This window comes from Lynx canadensis, chromosome C2 (genome assembly GCF_007474595.2).
Source record: "Lynx canadensis isolate LIC74 chromosome C2, mLynCan4.pri.v2, whole genome shotgun sequence".
In the NCBI taxonomy this organism is placed as follows: domain Eukaryota; kingdom Metazoa; phylum Chordata; class Mammalia; order Carnivora; family Felidae; genus Lynx; species Lynx canadensis.
The window spans coordinates 89,925,936-89,947,813 of record NC_044311.2 but is presented as its reverse complement, the minus strand read 5'-3'; the positions used below and the strand labels follow the sequence as shown (position 1 = coordinate 89,947,813).

Genomic DNA, 21,878 nt, shown 5'->3' with positions numbered 1-21,878 from the left:
AATTTCTCCAAGATAAACGTTCACATGAAATCTGGATGTAGTTTTTGTTTTTTTGTTTTTTTTCTCACAACGCATGAAATGCAATTTTCCACAGAGGGACACAAACATGTCGCTTACGATTGTTAAGATGATTCATTCAGTTCACGCTGTGGGCTGAAGAAAAATCCAACCTTCCTGTCTGAATTTAACCTGAGGTTTAGGGGAGAATATAGCATCTTACAGACTAAAATAAAACTCACAGTCACAATGGCTATAAAAATAGCTAAATGAGAAGACACATTAACGTTACATAGCCTCGCCTAGAAGAAAATCTTTTTGGATATGTGAAAATCAATCATAGGATTTCAAGTGAATATCAGAATTTGAGCAAAGGACTAAACAACTCTTCCTCAGCAAACAGGATTCACTTCACAGAAGCCTCAAACATGGCCATTTCTCTTTGTTACTGAATATGCTGATAGGCACATCTGATTACCTGTATTTCAACCTTTAGCAGGATTATTAAAATAACTGGAAATCATCCTGAAGAGAACATATGTCCTGTTCAGATGATTTTAGTGATTATTTCCAAACAAGAAAATAAGAAATATGGAAAAAAATATATTTTTATTTTGCTATTTGTTTCTAGTTAACTATCAGTTCCTTAAAAATGAAGTAACTATTTTGATACAATAAAAATGCAAAAATCTCTTTACAATGTTTTCCAAATACTGTAACAAGCAGTTCTCAAGAGACAGAAAAACTCACGGTAAGTCTTTAATGGCCTTTTTTGTTTTCTACTCAGCACGTTCCCTCAATAGGTAGTTAACCTTTCTTGGTATTCACTGTTTCAAACCTACACACTGAGAAGGGCTGCATTTTGGCAGCTATCTTGAGAACGGTTCATCTTTATTCAATTACTACCAGAGAAAATTCCCTCTAACAGTCAGCATTCAATAAAAACCAAAGCGTTCCCAATAAATCAGATTTACATTTACTTGGATATGGTATAAAAACATCCAAAGGCATTTAACTCTAGTTATTGTAGAGCCAGTTTTAAAAACATAAATAAATATATGTATAACTGTTTACTTACTTGGAATGTAGGAGATCATTATCAGAATTAGGAATGCATAATAGTCAAAGGAGAAATTGTACTTGTTAGGTAAACTGATGGAGTACAGGCCCGCCTGTCTGACAAAGGGCAAAGCAGCATATATTGTGAGCAACTCTCCTGACACTCCCATTGGGTACAGCACAATGAAAAGTGTGTACCTGAAACAAAACAGAATATTCATGACTGAGGCTCCAAGCCAGCACTAGTAGAAGGATACATTCCCACCCTTCTAATCCGTACAGGTTTTCCAGGAAGCTACTGTTTCTACTTCTTCCTGTTTGCCCACTATTTAAATTCAGGCTTTACAAGCCAGTCTTTGGAAAGGGCCTATAGCAGGTATGTCTCTGAATGTTCTAAAATAAAACATAATAAATGTGTTCGGTCAGCTTACAATTTGTTCAGTTTGGCCCAATAAACAACATTCAATACAACTCCCTAAAATTACAAGGATGATGCCAATCATTGGTGAAGTAGAGGCACTGAGTCACGGTTCATATAAGGATCCTGCCCTGTGGGGTAGAAGTGGAGCTGGGGGCTTTGCAGGGAGTTGGTGGGGGAGACGTTAGAGCATGTAGCTAGAATCCCTCCAATGTATACCAAACTGGTCTGTGGACTGAAAAACATAGCGCATCCAGTGTGCTTTTAGTGCTGCTATTAGCCAAATGTCTGTACATGTTATTGTGAAAAATGAAATATATGCTAATTTTAAAAACCTTAAAAGTTCCTAACAGCTTTTGGTCACTATGTAATTTTTCAAAACCAAAACAAAACAAACAACCCAACCCTACAGTTACTATTACAGAGGAGAATCCACACAATTTTTTTCACTTTAAAAAGGAATTCTCTATGTTTCAAAAAGAATTCAGAGAGAAGTTCATCCTGTGGAACTAACTGGAAATCATTCGGAGGTGTTAGTATTGCTAAGGAAACCATCAGCTCAAATTTTCAAGAGGCTTTGGTGTTTGTAGCTGACAGCGAGCACTCTGGGTTCCAAACTTCCAGGTGCAGAAGTTGTGCTGAGGAATCTGTGACAAAGAACGGAAGCCGTGTTCACCGTGCTCCCCGCTGCCAGCTTCAGCCATGCTAAAGAGGACAGTGGAAAAGGAAGATTCTTCCATAGGCCATGGACAACCATGGACAAGAAAATCATTCTCCACTGATAAGTTCAGGGCTGGGCAGCCAACTCTCCCTGTAACAGACCAGACAGCTTCCATGATGCTTGCCTGGTTAGTTACTAATTGCTATCTTTTCCCATTCTTCCCTTTTCCTAATAAAATTGTGTACTGGGGGGAAAAAGGAAGTTTGCATACTTGAAATGTTGGAAACAACTGATTGATGTCTCTAATTTAACCATCAAACTCATAAATTGTCTAGGAAGCACCATTTTCCTTCTATGAAATGAGCAGTTGGGTCCCAAGAACAGTTTTGATCCTTTTGCTTTGTCACTCTCCCCACAGTCTTCTCCAACTCAGAACATTGCTCACAACCGTCTCCTGAATTAGTTCAGATAAATGGATGAACTGTCAGCCCTTTACCCAATTCATAACAAATACTGCTGGCAAAAATTATCAAAGCAAAATAAAATTGCTAACATTCTAAAACCACATGTATCGTTTGTTATGAATTAAAAATTGAGTCATAGCCTCTTGGCAAAACTGAGACTAGGAGAATTGGACTTGGTCCAAAAAACATAAGGGCAGGAGCTCATCAGTAAAATTTGGTATGAAAAAAAAGAGATGTTACATCAAATCTCTACCAAATAATTTAAATGAAAATAATTGATCCAATAAAAATAAGTATATACAACTTAAAACAGTATTTCTAATAATCAAAGTTAAGGAGCATCCCTTATCCTGATGAAATCCGAAGACCAGTCTCATATCACCAATCCCAACACCTGTCTCATAGAATTAAAAAAACCCTGAAGTATAGTTGACATCGTATATATATTTATTTTTAGGAGCTTGGAGACAATATTTAGCAAAAAAAGGACAAATACAGTGATGGATCACTTCAAAAGTTAATCTTTATCCCATGTACTTTACCTGGCCCATTTGATGAGGTAAGGCAGATGGTTTAATAGACTGAAAGTATAAAAGGAGTAACGGATAATTTCTGTGATTGTCCAGGCAATAACAAACAGAAGGACACTGTCTTCGCTCTGAACCTGAAGGAAAAGGAACAAAAGCAAAAGCAAACACATAAAACATTTTAACAAAGAAGCTGCACCAGTGTGCAGCACCAGCCACGCCCCCTCCCCGGCCCCCGCCCTCTTGCCGAGCTAGGGGACTGAACAACTGGACACAGCCCTGGTCTGTATCCTTGGTGGCCACAGCACAGCACAGGAAGAGCCTACCTACCACATATAGGAACACGTGCCTATCACAACAGCTGTGTAGAGTCGAGTGATTAAGGGCCAGTGAGAAGAACTCAGCTTACTGATGAGTAGGAGGGGCAGAAACAGGAATCCCACGAGTTAAAGCCCACAGGAAAAAACAAACACAGATGAGTGTTCTGTCTGCTGGCCTGCTGCGGAGAATGTGAACTGATGTTAGTGGGAGTCAAGACTAGTTAGATACGAAGGTAGCAGGGCAAACTGGTGGCAAGCTTGGGGTCTGTCTGTTAACAAGAATTTTAATTTGATCTGCATGACAGCTAAGAATCTGAGGAAACTTCAAAGAAGGGGAACATAGTGCCTGAAATACAACTGAAGATGAGGCTAATTCACTGGGTAGGATGAATTCAAGTGAAGGAAGAAGAGCCAGAGACTGTCTGAAAGGCATAGCCCATTTATTCTCTCCCATTGGTGATTTCTTCCCCTGAAGAAGCCTGGTTTAACTTAAAAATTATAGAAACTTCCATGCTGACCACAGGAGGCTCTGGAATTTCCAGCCTCTTCTGGATTATTTTCATGATGAAAATAACGATAAACTTGAACACAGCACCCCCCCCCCCCCCACCAGGTGGTTTTTAGGTTTTAGATGCCTTGGACTGCAAATCTCATGTGGAATGTATTTCCACCACACTGGCATTTGCTTTCAGTGCCTCCGCCATCCCCCCAGCCACATTTATAATGATCCTGGTCCAGGCTTGAAGACCAGTAACAAGAAACTACCTTATACCCAATTCACTCATGGTTTCTTGAATCTAATACAGGCAGTCAGAGAGCTGGATGTGATTAAGAAATTCCACTGAGTAAACAGGACAGATTTGGACAAGATGGATGTTCTCTGCCTTATTCCTAACACCTAATACAACAAAGGTACGGCATTCTAACCTTAACTTTTCTTCCTTGCATTTGCAATGTGAATACTTTTTCGCACTTATATTCTTCCTCAGAGAGGGTACATGGAGCGATCCACCTACGCAATAAAATAACTAGTCATTTACATACCTATTAGCTAAATTGCTCTGACAAAGAATTTCATAAATGCATAGTTACTAATCCCTAAAAATAATAAGAATTTTGCACTGTCAAGAGCAAGAGTACTTTTTGTTTTCCTGGTGCTCTTGTATTAGCCCGAGTAAAACCTAAATACCTCTGAAGCTTTTATGTTTCATTTTTCAGTCTGTCCCCAAATCCTTGCTTAAAACCCACCTATACTAAAACATAATTTCAGAGCATTTTGCTTTTTGATGTATTTTGTAATCTTCCTCATCTGAAGATCTGTTTTACAGCTATGGGATGAAGGCTTGCCTAAAGATCTCTGGGTTGCAATAGGGAGCCCTTCCAATATTTTGCATTCTAATCATCTTGAAAGCAGGGAACGTGTTTTATTCATCTTCTGATTCCTAAAAGCACTTTGTGCTTTTTGCTAAGTGGAGCAAACAAATTCAATTCTAATCAGGTCACTCCAAGATTAAGTTCCTGCTTTGGATACCTGATATTAGTTTCTGTATAGTCTTAAGTGGCCTTCCGAAAGACAGGTAACAAACAACCCCCCTTGCACTTTGGTCCAGCCTCGGGGTTACTGGACTCATTCTCTCCAGGCCCAAGTTAGACTTGAACCAAAAGAACGGTAACAAGCTTACACTCAGGCTGGATGTGAAAGCAGGTGCTCCCAGAACCCAGCTGTGAAGACCATGTTATACAAATGGTACCTTCAGATTAACAGGAAATACAACACTGTTATTAAGAAGGTACTTGGGTAAAGTCAGTGATCCAAGCTTGTCTGATTTGTAAACAATTATCCAATGACACAAAACAGGGACAGAATGTAATGAGTTGAAGCTAGTAAGATCAATGAGACTCAAACGGCTATTTGTATACCTGTGTTCACAGGAGCGTGATTCACAATAGCTTAAAGGTAGAAACAGCCCAAATGTCCATCAACAGTTGAATGGTATATACATACAGTGGAATATTAGTCAGCCTTAAAAAGGGAGTTCTGACCCATGCTACAATGTGGATGAACCTTGAACACAATTTGCTAAGTGAAATAAGCCAGTCACAAAAAGTACTATATCCCACTCATCTGGTACCCAGAGAAGTCAAATTCAGACAGGAAGTAGGACTAGAAGGCTGCCAGGGGTGAGGGGTGGGAGGAAATAGGAAATAAATGTTTAATGAATACAGAGTTTTGGTTTGGAAAGATGAACAATGTTTTGGAGATGGACGGTGCTGATGATTGTAAAACCACAGGAATGTACTTACTGCACCTGAACCATACACTTAAAAATGGCTAACATGGACAATTTTGTTATGTTTTACCACAATAAAAAACCCAGTAAGATAAAATTTAACCAGGCTAACTATTCAGCAGCAACAAAATGACTCCACCACAGAATGGACAAGACTCAGCTTATGAATCTGGGAGATGAGCAGTTTTTAGTGAACTACAAATTTCATATGTGCCAACAGGGTGCAGGTGGTTGTTCAAACGACCAATCAGCCAAGCAACCAACCAGTATTTGGCCACATTAATAGTCTCATCCCAGTGATTCCATTCCAAATAGATTAGATCCCACCCAGAGGTCTGAGTAGGTTATGAGAACCCCTGAACAAGCAAAGCTTACTTTGGAAAAGGAGAAGGTTAACTACTTCAGAATATGTAAATAAATATTGTGTACAACTGGCATATGGACACAAGACTAATGGCAAAGTTAACAGGGAGTAAATATGCCTGGTTAAAATAAGAAGTGTGTAACAAACCAGTTGACTAATGAAATAGGCCGCCCCATGAAGCCGTGTGCTTCCCGACTCTGGACACAGTCAAACTGAGACTGCTCAGGAGAAAGTCCTGAGCAGGGTGGAAGGGTGACTTAGAAGCAGCCAATGAAAGCTTCCAGCTGCTGTTCTTTGTAGAGAGGGGTGGGGTGTGCATATAACCTGTACATGGGAAAGGCACAAGACTCTGGCTAACCCTAACCTCTTTGCATAAATGGAAATTTTTTTAACTGGAAAAAAAATGGGTAGAGTCTTTTAAGAGTACTTAAAAATAATTTTCCTTTATCAAAGAACATGAGAGAGGAGAGAATAATTTAAAGACCTCCCTTCATTGCTGACTACTGAGGGCATACCATGGGAATAGTTCTCTGGCTCTTTATCCCCGACTCTAAGGTCTTCAGGGCTCCGCTTCTCGTCTCAGGTGGCTTTCTCGGGCCCTGACACAGGTCTGCACACAAGGCATGTGCGGGGTCAGTGCCCCTTAACTCAAATGATACCCTTTATTTTCTTTCTTTCTGGTTTGTTTTTGTTTTTAAAGCAGGAGTTGGGAACACTTTTCTAACACGTGGGGAGCCTTTCTATCAAAGGTCAATGACTCAGAGAAAAAGATCACTTAAGGTAAAAAAAAAAAAAAAAAAGCCAGTTTAGCTTTGGAGGGGTTTTTGGAAGGGCTAAGGCCTACAAGTATAAAAAGTTCAACTTAGCTACTCTTTGAATTAGGAACTAGAAACACATGATTTTATTCATTATCACGAATAAGAGGTTTAATATGCCTACACAAAGATGTGCTGGCAATCGTCACACAGCATTACCCAGAACAGCTGAAAGTAAAAACAACCCAAATGTCCAGCAACTGGCAAATGGATAAACAAAATGTGATATAATCCATACAATGGACTACTATTTGGCCACACAAAAAAAAGAAATATTGATACATGCTACAATATAGATAAACCTCAAAAACATGCTGCTGAGTGAAGGACGCCAAATGCAAACTATTTCATTTATATGAAACGTCCGGAAAAGGCAAATCTAGAGACAGAACGTAGATTACTGGGGCGCCTGGTGGCTCAATTGCTTAAGCATCTGACTTCAGCTCAGGTCATGATCTCACGGTTCATGAGTTTGAGCCCTGTGTCAGGCTCTGTGGTGACAGCTCAGAGCCTGGAGCCTGCTTCAGATCCTCTGTCTCCCCCTCTCTCTCAAAAATAAAACATTAAGGGGCGCCTGGGTGGCGCAGTCGGTTAGGCGTCCGACTTCAGCCAGGTCATGATCTCGCGGTCTGTGAGTTCGAGCCCCGCGTCAGGCTCTGGGCTAATGGCTCAGAGCCTGGAGCCTGTTTCCCATTCTGTGTCTCCCTCTCTCTCTGCCCCTCCCCCGTTCATGCTCTGTTTCTCTCTGTCCCAAAAATAGACAAACGTTGAAAAAAAAATTAAAAAAAAAAATAAAACATTAAAAAAAAGAAAAGAAAGAATGAAAGTAGATTACTTGTTGCCATGGGCTGGGAGTGGGTTAGGAATGAACTTTAAAGGGCATGAAGGATCACAGTGAGGTGATGGAAATGCTCTAAAACTGGATTATGATGACGATTACACAACTTGGTAAATTTACTAAACAGCACTGAATTGTACACCTAAAATGGGTGAATTTGATCGTATACCTCCATAAAAGTATCTTTTAAAAAAGAATATGACATTTAAGCTTTTTTTTTTAAAGTAATCTCTATGCCCAGCATGGGGCTGAAAGTCATGACCCCAGAGATCAAGAGTCACACACTCTACCAACTGAGCCACCAGGCACCCTGATGTTTACTTTAAATTATATTATTGCCTTTTAAGAGAAAAGTAGGTATGTGTGGGGGGGGGGGAGAAGAAGGGAGATAAAGGAGGTTTGTCAAGGTTTACAAAGGAAAAGCAGGGGACAAAGGGTTGGTTGCCAAAAACGTCTGAAAGCCATGTTTCAAAGTTGCACATTTGCAATCGTGGCACAAATGGGAGTGGGAGTGGGGCGGCTCTGCCAGTCTGGAAGCCTTCCTCTGCCCAGTGCAGTCAGCGAGCTGCGTACCGGACCCTCCGTGCTGCAGACGGCAGGTTTCCGTCCCCTGCTCTACGGCGAGGGTGGAGGCGCTTGGGTGTGGGAGGCTTGTGTAATTTAGCCAAGGGAGTTTACATAGAAATTCAAGCTGGAGAAACAAATGGGTGCAAGAGAAAAACCTTTACACACAAATAGCATCATATGTTTGACTTTAAAAGGCTCAGGGAGTATCAGTACATGAAAAGCTGTCATTTTTATTACATTCAAAGGAAAACAGATGGTGCCACATAAGAAAATCACTATTGTAGAAACCTTATTCTTCTTAGCATTTCGGAACCTGCTGCTTCCCGCTCTGGTTATTTTAAAGAAATCCCAAGATCATGCTTTATGATAAGTGTTCTTTCTTCTCCTTAATACCCCCTTCATTTGTGAAGAGAGGAGATTTTGGTAAAATCTAGAAGGCAAGGACTTGAGTCTCTTCTTGGCAGAACTCTGAAGAGTATGTTTGTCTTAGTCTGCTGGGGCTGCTGTAATAAAATACCACAGACTGGTGGCTTAAACGACAGAAATATGTTTTCTCACAGTTCTAGAGGCTGAGATCAAGGTGCTGGCATATTTGGTTTCTGGTAAGGGGTCTCTTCCCGGTTTGCAGCTAGCACCTTATCATCACGTTTTCATGTGGCAGGGAGGGGAAGGGAGAGCCTTCTAGGGTCTCTTCTTATAAGGGCACCAACCTCCTCATGAGGATCCCACCCTCATGACCTCATCTAAACCTAAGTACTTCCTATATGCCCTCCAAATACCACAATACTGGGGGTTAGGGCTTCAACACACACATTTGGGGAGAACACAATTCACTCCACAGCAATGTTCCTGACCAGGTGTTGGCAAGCTTTTTCTGTAAATGGCTAAATAACAAATATTTTAGGCTTTGCCTCCAAATACTTTAGGCTCTGTCATGTATTCATCTTTGTTGTTTCTCACACCCTTTAACAATGTAAAAACCATTATAAATTGCAGGCTAGATTTGGCCCACAGGTCAATCCCCATTCTAGGTTCATATGACCCCTCCCTCCAAATTTTCCCTTCATACGACCTGTGTACAGATATCATTCTTCAGTCTTCCTTTGACAGACTGTGTGTGTGTGTGTGTGTGTGTGTGTGTGTGTGTGTGTTCGGGGAGGGGATCAATTGTTTGTGTGTGGTAAAATATACATAACATAAAATTTACAAATTTAACCATCTTAAAGTATATAATTCAGGGGTATTATTCACAACACTCACCATGTTGTGCTACCATCACCACTATCCATCTCAAAAACTTTTCATCATCCTAAAAAAACTATGTACCCAGTAAGTAATAACCCCGTACACCCCTCTAGTCCCTGGTAAGCACAATTCTACTTTCTGTCTGTAAGATTTTGCTTATTCTAGGCACCTCACTTAAGGGGATTCATACAATATGTGTCCTTCTGTGTCTGGCTTATTTAATTTAGCAGAATGCCTGCAAGGTTCATCCATGTTGTAGAATGTACCAGAATTTCTTTCCTTTTAAAGGCTGAATAATCCATTGTTTGTATACATTATATTTTGCTTGTTAATTCAACTGTTGATGGACATTTGCATTGTTTCCACTTTTTGGCTACTGTGAATAATGTTACCATGAAAATGGGTATACAAGTATCTGAGTACCTTGTTTTTGATTCTCTTGTGCACATATCTAGGAGTGGAACTGTTGGATCATATGGTAATTCTATATTTAACTTTTTGAGGAACTGCTAAACCAATGGCTGCACCATTGTATACTCCCACCACTAGTGCACAAGGGCTCCAATTCTTCACATCTTCATCAACACTGTAATTTTCTTTCCTTTTTTTTGTGATAGTGGCCATCCTAGTGAGTATGAAGTAGCATCTCATTGTGGTTTTGACACACAGTCTCTAATGATTATTGATGTTGAGCATTTTTCATGTGGTTATTGGGTCATTTGTATATCTTCTTTTAAGTAATGTCTAGTCAAGTCCTTTGACCATTTTTAATTGTTTTAGTAATCCCTTTTTAATAATTATAGTGAATAAATACAATAATTGTACTCAATAGTTACTGAACTCTTACTATATACAAAGTATGTTTTTATATATATTACCTCATTAAATCTCCATTTTGCAGATGAGGCAAGTGAGCCTTACAGAAATTGAACCCAGGTATGTGCCCCTAAACTCTGAACAATGCTCTGTCTCTCAAACGTGTGCACGCACACATCCACCCACCCACACCTGTTGTTATGGGAAGAACACCTCTCTTACGAAATCAAGAAAACTTCAAAGAAATCCATATACAAGAGCCTAGAGAACAGATAAGGAATATCAAGAAAGCTATGACTTCTTCAAAAAATGTGGCCCACTTCTCAAAAGGAGATAATGGACGGACTGAACGGAATAGGCTCATTGAAAAGGATTGGATAAAGTATGAAAAATTCTAGGTCACTGCTGTCCAGAGATATCTTGAATATACCCATGAAATGAATTTAATCATGAATCAATTGACTTGAGATAGAAACCAACATAAGAAGTTGAAACAAACCCTAATGAATTCCCTACAGTTAGTGTGAAACTTCTTCCCTGAGCCTTGCTTTTTGCTAATTATCTTCAATGCTTTTTTGTTTTAGCCTTGTTTTATTTCCTGAGTTTAACTTACTGCCAACACCCCTAAAAATCTATCTCAAAAGCTTGTTTCTCTTATCTATCTCTGCTCTGCAGGAATAAAAATGCAAAATATTATTTGAATTCAAGATGAAAACAAACTTATAAATATAAAGATAAAAAAGAAAATGAGAAAAAAAGAACAGAACACCTTTTGAGATAAGCCTCTAGTTTTCCAGAGAAGTGATCTTCCCAATCATTTCAAGTTTGTGTCTGGGTAGGCATTAAGATTCACCTAAATGTCTCTTTTCTTTCCCCTCATGGAGGAGTCAGCATGGGGGATAAAAGCTCGATGTGGTGAGGGGTAGGGAGCCACATGGACATGGAAGACCAGTGGGTCTGGAGGCCAATGACAAGGACAGAAGAGGGAAGGTTGGGGGGGCTGCAGACAGGTGTGAGCCAGAGGCCTAGCAACTGAGGATAGGGAGGGGAGGGAGACACAAGAGGTGATGGGTAGAAGAGATGGCCAGTGTGGTTGGGAAATCAGTTACATGGAGTAAAGCTCAGCAAAGAAATCAATATGTTAAAAAAAGGGTGGGGGGGGCTTCATATTGTTTGAGAAGTATTTACAAACAGGGAGGGAGGATGCCAGAGAGAACACTAAGGTGTTGGATTGTAATTGAAGGAATCTGTATGAACTCATAATCAATCAGATACATATACACACACCCACACAGAGCTATATACTTTTAGATGTATGTACAGTATGCATATGTGTGTGTGTGTGTGCGTGCGTGTATATCTCCTAGCTTCCTCCACTGAAAGGACCTAGAAGCATTAACACTCCAGTAGCATGAAGCACCTCAGCTACCCAGATCTTGGGTCCTTAAATACCATCTCCCACTAAAAGGAACCAGAGCTCCTTGGCAAAATGGCTGATTCCAAGGCTGGGCCGGAAGTACAAGATAAGTCTGGAAATCTTTTTTGTCAGAAAGTAAGAAAATGTTGGGGCGCCTGGGTGGCGCAGTCGGTTAAGCGTCCGACTTCAGCCAGGTCACGATCTCGCGTTCCGTGAGTTCGAGCCCCGCGTCAGGCTCTGGGCTGATGGCTCAGAGCCTGGAGCCTGTTTCTGATTCTGTGTCTCCCTCTCTCTCTGCCCCTCGCCTGTTCATGCTCTGTCTCTCTCTCTGTCCCAAAAATAAATAAACGTTGAAAAAAAAAAAAATTAAAAAAAAAAAAAAAGAAAGTAAGAAAATGCTCAACAAATGAAGAGATAAATCAAAAGGACAAGGAGAAAGGGCTCCCACTGGCCAAATCAGACAATTTTAACATCAAAGTAAGTAACAGATTATAATCCACTGAAATGCACAGGAATTCATGAGTCCAAACTAATGATATAAATGAAATAAATGAATAAATGGGAGAAAGGGAAAGCTATTCCTTACAGTAGGAAGCCACCTAATACATGTAAAATGGGTAACAGAAATAGAGGATCATCACCTAGTAACCACCACGGAGTGGCTGACACAGGCAGGAGTCATTCCCACAAAATACTCATCAATAAAAAGGGGAAGACGTTACCTGAAGGTGGGAAAAGACCGACAGGAGCATGTGACTGGAGTTAACACCACTGGAGCCGGATGGGTAGTCATGGCACACTGCCACCTCAGGTGATGCCCTGAGAAGATCACAGCACCATTTCTCTAGTATTCTTGCCAAGAATGTAGGACTTGAACTGGTTATGAGGGAACACGGGATGGATGTGGGTGAAGGGTCACTCTACAGAAGTTAAGGCCTGTACTCTTTAAAACTGTCAAGGACATGAGAAACAGAGCAAGACTAAGAAGCTCTCTCAGACTGATGTGTCTTAAGAGACCTGACATGTATGTGCCATGTATGTGGCAGGAATACCGTAACAACCACTCCTGTCCCCGGGTATCCTAGTGTTTAGCACAATACCCAGAGCACAGAAATACTTAGTAAATATTTGCCATTCCAGAAAAGAAAAGAAAAAAAAAAAAAAAAAAAAGCAAAACCCAACAGTGTTTGGGCAGCTAGTGAAATCCAAATGGGGCTTGTAGAGGAGGTGGTAGTGTTCGATCAATATCGGCTTCTTGATTGGAAGGCTGTAGGAAGCCATCACCTCCACTGCAGGTGATGTAGGAGAATGTCTGAAACATGAACTTGAGTGTCGAGGGGTGACAGGACAGAACGTGCAGCTTGCTTCAAGGTTCAGAAAAGGACAGATGATAATGGGTATATAAAGAAAGAAGAAAAGGTGATGGGACAAATGCAGTAAATGCCAACAGGTGGGGAATCTGAGTGGAGGGAATCAAGAGCTTTTGTACTTTTCTGGGGCCACAATTAGAAGCAAATACAACTATCATTTAGTTTCTAGATATACTGTTCCTGATAGGAAGCCTCTGAATCAGCTGGAAGAGGCAGGCTGTATAACCACAAAAAGATACAAGAACATTTACAACACAGCACATAAATAAGAGCACACTAAAAGAGGGTAAGTTGCGAAGGAGTAATAGACTTAATGCTACCTCTCAATTTGTATTGTTTCAGATGGCAAATACCCTGAAGAAAGGTCCACAAACTTGCTTTGAAGAGGGGTTAGCTTTAATTATAAGGCAAAATCTAATTTTTAATAAATGCTTTAGAGTAGGATAATAATGATGATTAAGATAATGATAACTCCCATTTGCAGGGCTAATTACTCCTTAAGTATGATAAAAGTAATTATGTGTAAATTTTCAACAGCTAACTGTGAAACTATTCAAGTATAAAAAACATTCATTTCTATGTGAAAAATCAATTATATCTCTGTCTTGGACCTCAGGACATGGAAAAGAATTCAAAACAGCTGCATAGAACTTGGTCACTAAAATTTTTTGACAAGTTTAGATTACATTACAGTGAATATGTAGCTAGCACTTACTAAGCACTTCCTAAGTGCCAGGCACTATTCTAAGTGCTGCGTATGTATTCACTGAGTCCCCAGGACCAACCCATGAAGAGAAACAACTGGGCAGAGGAGACTGGAACAGCTCTTTAGCAACCGAACAAGCTAGCACAGACTTCAACTGGGGCAGCTGAAGTGACCACCTGGTCCCAGCAGCACCCTGTCCTCCCTCTGTCTTCTCAGTTATCCCATTGTATGGTACTGCTGTCTGCTCAATTCTGCTCCTTGACTACGCGGGAAGCACTGTGAGGACAGCACCCATGTTCTTCATTCTCTCATGTATCCTAGCGCTTCGCACAATGGCTAGAGCGTAGAAAATACTGAATAAATATTTGAGTGAATAAGAATGAATAAATGGTGACCCGCCTGCAGCCTGAGCCTGCATGTTCTCTGACTTGGTTGGAACAGCCCCGGGTGAGGAGGGCAGCTCCCTAATCAGAGTGAGGCTAAGGGTCACAGGGCTGGTGCCTGGTTGGTGATGTCAGCCGAGGGCTTGAGCAGGACAGTAGGACAATTCTGACGACAATCCCGGTCCTTTCCATAGCTTTATTAAGTTTTTGAACAAAAATATAACACATTTAGTTATCTACTTAAAAGAAATATCATGCTTGATAAGAAAAAAACCTGAAATATACTAAATATGGTGGTTTAAAAAGTCTAAATCAGTATTAGTTTTTTCCCATGACAATTCATGTGTGAAGTGTCTTTCATGATTAAGCATTTATTAAAAATCCTTAATAGGGTAATATGGTAAACAAACCAGAAAATACTATTCCTTATTTTATGGAGAATGTGAGTTATGTTATAAAGAAATATTAATACATTTCCTCCTTACAAGAGAGAAAAAAGTGCATCCAAATAGATTTTCTTCAAACTTACAGTGACAAAGGAAACTGGTTTAAAGATTCTTTCTTTTACAACACAATAACTAAGGGCTATTCTTTGATGTGGATGATGGCTAGTCAAACATTTTGGCCTACCAAAACAACTCTTAGTCATGAAATCAACTTTTCTGAACATGCAATGAAAAAAATGTATAAGCATGCAGTCAACAAGCAATGCTCAATCAATTCCGCACTTAGGACAAAGACATGCAGATCTGAATGCTAAAATGTCCCCATGAGCCCAGCTTTAATGCTACTATGTAGTCAGCCCATTTCCTAGAAAACATGAAGGGAGGGTGATAGCTTCCTCTTCTCTAATCATTATTGCTCGGGAACCAGAGAATTTCAGTCTTCCAGGCTGCATGTCCCAAGGCAAGTTACTTACCCTCTCTGAGCCTCTGCTCCCTCCTGTGGAAACTGGGAGAACATTTGCTTTTGCATGGTTATTGTAGGGTCAGAAACACACAGCAAGTGCTTAGTAAACTGCTAGCAACTTAATAAATAGCAGTTGTTACTATTCCATGAAAAGAAAATTCAATTCAACAAATACTTATTAAGTTCCTATTACTATGCTAGCCAATGCTGTGACTCGATGATGGCTGCCCTCTTTGGCTTAATTACCAAGGTAATATTTTGTTTTGTTGTTGTTTTGCTTTTTGTTGTTTGTTTCAGTGTTGTTTAGGAGATGCGGTAATATGTTTCTACCATCTCTGGGATGTCTAAGGACCTCACCAGCTGCTAGGCTTTCCCAGGATTCCTCCTGAGTTCTGTTTGATTCTCTCACCTCCAAAGAGAATGTTATTAACTGAAAATCTTTCATGCAACTATTTCCTCCACCCCAACTCAAGCATGGGGATCTCATCAGACGGGTCATAGGCAGTCCCAACCTGGATCACATATATCTAATCCAGACTAGAACCACAGCAGAAGGTTACTGTGATCCTATGGGGAGATCTGGGGCATACTCGCTCCACACAGTCTGCCCCCAAACCTCCATGAAATGTGCCTAACTCAACACTCTAGAGGAGAGACGGGAGAGGACTGATCTTTGTCAGAAATCTAAATGACAGGTCAAAAGAACATAAACTTGGCTATATAATATCATGAAATGTCATGGTTCTTTTTGTTTTGTAACTGCTTAATAATTGCAAAATCTTCAAGAAGACAGAAAATAAAAATAGAAGCTATGAATACCATTTCCTGGAGTAGAAATATTAAAAAGGTTGGTCCACAATCATGGACCACAGATGTTCTGTTTGTCCTTTATGGTGCTTTGAAAATATTTGAGCTAGTTTTTAAAAGCTGGGAGATCCCACATAAAAAATAATCTAGATTTCTACCTTTTCTTTAAAAAATCCATATTGCATAACACTGGATCCACTTGGCAATCACTAGCTGAGCTGAACACTGTTGCTCTTGTGAGACGATACACCCTCCAGCCACTAGGTTCTTCTTGAACTTTCTCTTTAAACCCACCTGTGGGACAGACATCTGCTGCCAGTTCATAACCTCTGCACAGGTCACAAAACGCTACACAAATGTAACATTCTTAAAAGCTAAAGTCTTAAAAACTATAAAATATTATTTAAAAAAATGGTTAGCTTGATTAGCTTTTACACTTGAGGTTTTGAACACAGTTTCCTTTGAGGCAATGACCTCAACAAAAGATTTCCTCAAGTTGATCTAACAATCCAGCACCAAATGCAGAATGCAAAAGAGACGGACAATTTTCAAGGTTTTGGTTATTCTGGTCTTTTTTTTTTTTTTTTTTATGCCAGAGCAAAATAAGGTAAAAGGGAGAAGATGCCAAAACTCCTCTTGTTAAATCAAACATTTATGGCAGCAATCTGAAGGAAAAAAGTTAAGTCTTTAATGCATTAAGCCTGGTAATTAGTTCTCCCCTCCTTCTAAAATGCAAAGCATACTCTCAGCATGCACCCACACACATCCGCACATGTACATCAAGTCACATCTTACAAATTCCCGCAGTGCACCAGGGTTTCACTTCAGACTTGAAAAGGATCCTCTCTCTGGAAAATGCAGACAACTTATGCTTTATTTTATCTGTGATGCATCACAGCTTGTAATGAGAGGGGCCTATCTAGTGCTTCTTGATATGAATAAACATAAAATGTTATTGATCCTTCTTCCCTGAAGAAACTAAACTATATTTTATATATATTTCACAGGAACAGGGGGGAAAGAGGTGATTTCTTCAGGCTGCCCCATAGTTGTCAAGATTCCCAACAAGACCAGTTACCTGCTGCATTCTCTGCGCAGGCCAGCTGTCAGAGGGCTGAATGTACTGAATAAATCCTTGTTAGTTTATAGATTTTTAATTAAACTATCTCATATTCCATTTTCATGCTTAAAAATAAAGTTATACTGCAAAAGCTACAGTATATAAAAGACCAATTTGGCAAAGGAGAAGGTAATTTAAGAGATAGTTCCTACTCCCACATATTAAAAGTTTTCAAATGAATATTAATCAATGCTTTAAAAGTGCCACTCATTGTACTGTGGAACACACCTGTTTAAAAGCAATTTATAGGTAACAATTTTTAACTTTCCCTGACTTTGCTGACATATTTTAGCAATGCTCACGATGCATGTCAATCATCTCACTTTTATAGTATGAAATGAGAATCTTCGAGCTCATTGGGATAATAATGTTGACTGTACTTCTATGGCATCTTTTACCTCAAATAGAATAGAAAAGGCTTGTGAAATGGTTTCAAAAAGGGCAAACCTGGGACGTGTTATCATGGGTGAATCCACTGCAGGGGCCAAGCTACAGGCTTCTGAAAGGTGGGGCTCGCATGGCCTTTCGCCTCACCAGCTAATCTACTGCTATCTCTGCAACAGAAATACCAGCCACACAGCTTCCCACATCTGCAAGTAGGATTTTTGTTAACAATTTAATCCCAAGTGTTGAAAAAAAAAAAAAATCCCTGGATCTAAATAACATAGCATACCAAGTATCTTTCATCTATTTTTTTTTTTTTTTAAATCACACAGGACTGCCTGGCTGGCTCCGTCTGGCTTGGCTGGGAGAACTCGTGACTCTTGACCTCAGAGTCATGAGTTCAAGACCCACGTTGGGTGTGGAGCCTACTTAAAAAATAAAATAAAATAAAAAAAAGTAAAAATCACACAGTCATGTGCATCGGAGATCAAATATATGAAAACCTAATTGACTGAAATCAAGAGAATGGTAAATAATATTACACTGAACATCTACAGCTGCACTAATACAGTAACCTCCAATCACAAGTAGCTATTTAAAATTAAATTAAATTAAATTAAAATTCAATTTCTCAGTCACACTTACCTTGTTTCAAGGGTTCAATATGCTCACATATAGCTAGTAGCTACTGTACTGAACAGTACAGATACAGAACACTTCCACTACTGTAGAAAGTTCTACTAGACAGTGCTGGGAAAGAGGAAATACCCAAAAGAAAAATGTTGGTAACCAAACTGTTACCTTTTTTGGCTTGGAATAAACAGTCTAAATAAGCATTTTACCGCATTTCATTTTCAAACCATGGTTGACAGTTTGAATGCCAGAATTCACTTCCTGGTAACTGTCCACTGACAATACAACTCTGCAGCATACTTCTGTGACACAGAGTTTTGCTTCCCCGTGTTATTCTTTAATTCAAACTGATGCCGTGTAACCAAAGCTGAAACCACGTAAGCTCTAGCCCGTCAATCTCGTGGGCTTATTTGGGAAACTACTATTTTATACCCAAAGTAACTATTTTTCCTTCCTTCACTCTCATTCCTTCTCCACAAGTTCCCTAATGTCAAAAGTCAAGCATCTTTGTTAATCTCAGGACTGCAGGTGACCAGATTTGGCTCTAAACAAGCTTCCTACTATTTGTAAAGAGCAGCAATACAAAGATTAAGATACTACCCAATAGCATAGAAATGTCTTATTCTTGAAGATGATAAATTCCAACAGTAAGTTTCTTTATCAGACATTTCATTATGAAAAAATAGGAGCAATGTAGGTGACCCTACTGATGCTTCCAGAACATCACTTACGAGGGAGCAGGGGACTTTAGCATAACATATAAAAAGACTAACTAACTGTAAAATATACTGGAAAACCTAAGATCTGGAAGCTCTGGGGTAGAGGAAAAGGAAGAAGCCAACACTGCTCAAGCCTGAAAGGGCTGGGTGTCTCCAGGACAGTCTGTAATGGGGTAGGCTGACGCAGGGCTGGCCCTCACCCCTTCTCTCCTGAGAGAGATCCCCCCAAATGAAAATAACAAACTGTGCAGCCTTCCAGGGCATTTGTCTGATGTAACTGTTCCCTCTCAGGCCAGAGTTGACAACTGGGAATGGTGGATGTCAGAGTTAGCCCTTAGGGTGAGAGAGCAGAAGAAAAGGTCCTGAGAAGCTTCAAGTGCAGGGGTGTCTGTGAGGCAAGGTCACCATGGGGAGGAGAGCCCGGAGGAGACGAAGATTAACATTAAAGATGAATGAAACCAATTTCCTGATTTTGTTGTACTTGGCACCTATTCAATGACTAATTGAGAAAGGGGGCTATGTTCTGTAGAAGTACTGGTGATGCCGGTTTGCATGGTTTAACATGTGTGCTTGCTTCTCCTTTTAACACAACTGACTTAATTACTGAAGAACTATACTATATTTTGAACAGATGAATCCAGCGAAGTTTTTCAAGGGCTACAAAAGCACTAAGACAATGGGAGAAAGAAGCAACATGGGATGGCAGAAGTGAACCTACAAAAATTTAAGTATTTTTCAATATTTTGAAATAAAAATCTTCATACTTAGCTCAAGAAAATGTTGGAAAGAGGCACAAAAACATGGAGAGAAAAATAGGCAATCTGTGCCAATCACCTATGCTAAGTACAGGCAATGGCAGAATGAACCATCTATGAAAAAAGTAACACTATCTTTAGGTGTCCATTATTAACAGACATGGAAGTGGCAATATAGTGTGGCTGCATTTGTCTAGGAGTTGTCTAAAGTTTGACAGTGTCTGATTAACAATCAAATGATAATGGTTTCTACCTTTAAGAGAGGTGCTAATTTTAAAAGTGAAGGTGATGCAAATCCACCTACAGAAATATTTAAAATAGAAAGTAAGGAAGATGGAATCAGGTGGAGAATCTGAGACATTCAGCATTCAAGGGGGCAAAAGATACTGAATGTATCCCAATGGCCTTTGCTAAGATGAAATGTCACTGTGGAAAGGGCGCTGTGCTACAAGACAGAGTGGCATGGCTTCTGGACTAAGTAGAGAACCAAGTGTGCCCCAGACAAAGCACCTCAGGTCCTCATCTGATTGATGGGGTAAGAAGGCGCCCTTCCCACCTCGCGGAAACACTGTGTGCACAGATGGCCATTAGGGACAACAAGAAGCATGTGCAGCCACAAGAAACACACTAACAGGAGAAGCAACCTCATGAGGTGACTAAGAGCATGCACACACTGCGAACCCAGCAGAGGACCAGGCAGAAAAGAAAAACCTGTAATGCAACCAAAAATAGGATAAGGAGTGTGGGAGTTAGGGTGGTACTTTACTTAGTATTTTAGCTTCCGCAAGAGTGAAGGAGAAGAGAAGAGGAAGAAAAAGAAAACAGTTCATCGAGGAAACAAGGAGCATTCCTTCCGAGGTGGAACTGCTTTCTAAGGGCTTTCAGGAGCTGTTCAGCAAAAGCTGCATGCTCTAGATCTTGGTTTCTGAATACCGTTGTTTGTTTTTGCAAATCCTTCTCACTTCATCTTCAAAATACTCTGACATAAGCAGGGCAGATATTTGTATTACAGATGAGAAAAATGAGGTCCAGAATGTTGAAGTATTTTGTCATAAGCTACAGGATAAGTGTCAAAGTCAACACTTAACAACTCCTCACACCAGTTATGGTTGCTAAGCCTCCAAGTTCTAGAATATTGAGTTCTAATTACCTAGAAAATAAAAAAAACTGTCCAAGGAAGGTGACATTTCTTGATAAATCCCAGGAAGAGGAGTGTTTAGTGTGTTTGCACAGCATTTCCTCCGTGCAATGGCCTGCGAATGACCTCTTAAATGATCTGTCTGGTGGCTCTGGCAAGGCAACATGACAGGCACGTGCCCAGGACAGAGCCCTTCCCACAACCCACCCCAAAATGAAGCAGCTGGATTCCTTATCTTCTCTCTTAAAAACAAACCAATGGAAGTTAGTTTTGCTTCTTCAATGCTATGGCTTCTCATCTTCCTCTGCTTTCAAGTTGGGCCTCTCAAGTTTCTTCTTACATGCACACGAACTTCAGTTCAGCAGCTCTGGATTTCGGACAAGGCACCAGAAACTCCACAGTGCCTTTACTTAGCAGTGTAAGAGAACCCTATGGCTTTTATTCTTTAAGATCTGGTTAGGCTTCAAGTACATTAAGTAGAAATATGAAGGAAAATCAAGGAAAGAGAAGGTCAGGGGTGTTTGGATGGCTCAGTAGGTGGAGCATGCAACTCTTCATCTTGGGGTTGAGAGTTCAAGCCCCACGTTGGATGTAGAGATTACTTAAAAATAAAATAAAACAAAGAGAAAGAGAAAGCCAATCAATTAAAATTACAGCGCAACAAAAAGTATCTTGGAGTGTTGCTCCAATCTTAGAATTTGTAAAATTATCTGAGGAGCTTAATAACAATGATGATACTCTGGCTTCACTCCCAGAGATTCTGTATCAAATGTGGGGTGGGACTTGGAATGTGCATTTTTATTTTTTTAAAAGTTTATTTATTTTGAGAGAGAAAAAAAGAATGCATATGTGCACAGGGGAGGAGCAGAGAGAGAGAGAGAGAGAGAGAGAATCCCAAGCAGGCTCTGCACTGTCAATGTGGAGCCTGACACAGGGCTCAATCTCATGACCATAAGATCATGACCTGAGCTGAAATTAAGAGTTGGACGCTTAACTGAGTGAGCCACCTAAGCGTCCCATGGAGTGCTCACTTTTAATAAGCTTTCTGGGTAATTCTGTTCCAAACAGTCCATAAACACGAATAGAAAAACAGTCTTGAAACTTTTTTTTAAGTTTATTTATTTTTGAGAGAGAAAGAGAGGAAGAGAGAGAGCG

General features: G+C 40.1%; 1 protein-coding gene across 1 annotated transcript in view; it reads right to left on the bottom strand.

Annotated features, from left to right (window-relative positions):
- HACD2 (3-hydroxyacyl-CoA dehydratase 2) overlaps positions 1-21,878 on the bottom strand; it is a 104,840-nt gene that overhangs the window by 7,249 nt on the left and 75,713 nt on the right. The window contains exons 5-6 of the mRNA XM_030330670.2: positions 3,142-3,263; positions 1,076-1,254 (exon numbers count right to left, since the gene is read on the bottom strand). Of these exons, the coding sequence (XP_030186530.1) occupies positions 1,076-1,254; positions 3,142-3,263 (301 nt within the window). The remainder of the gene's footprint in view (positions 1-1,075; positions 1,255-3,141; positions 3,264-21,878) is intronic.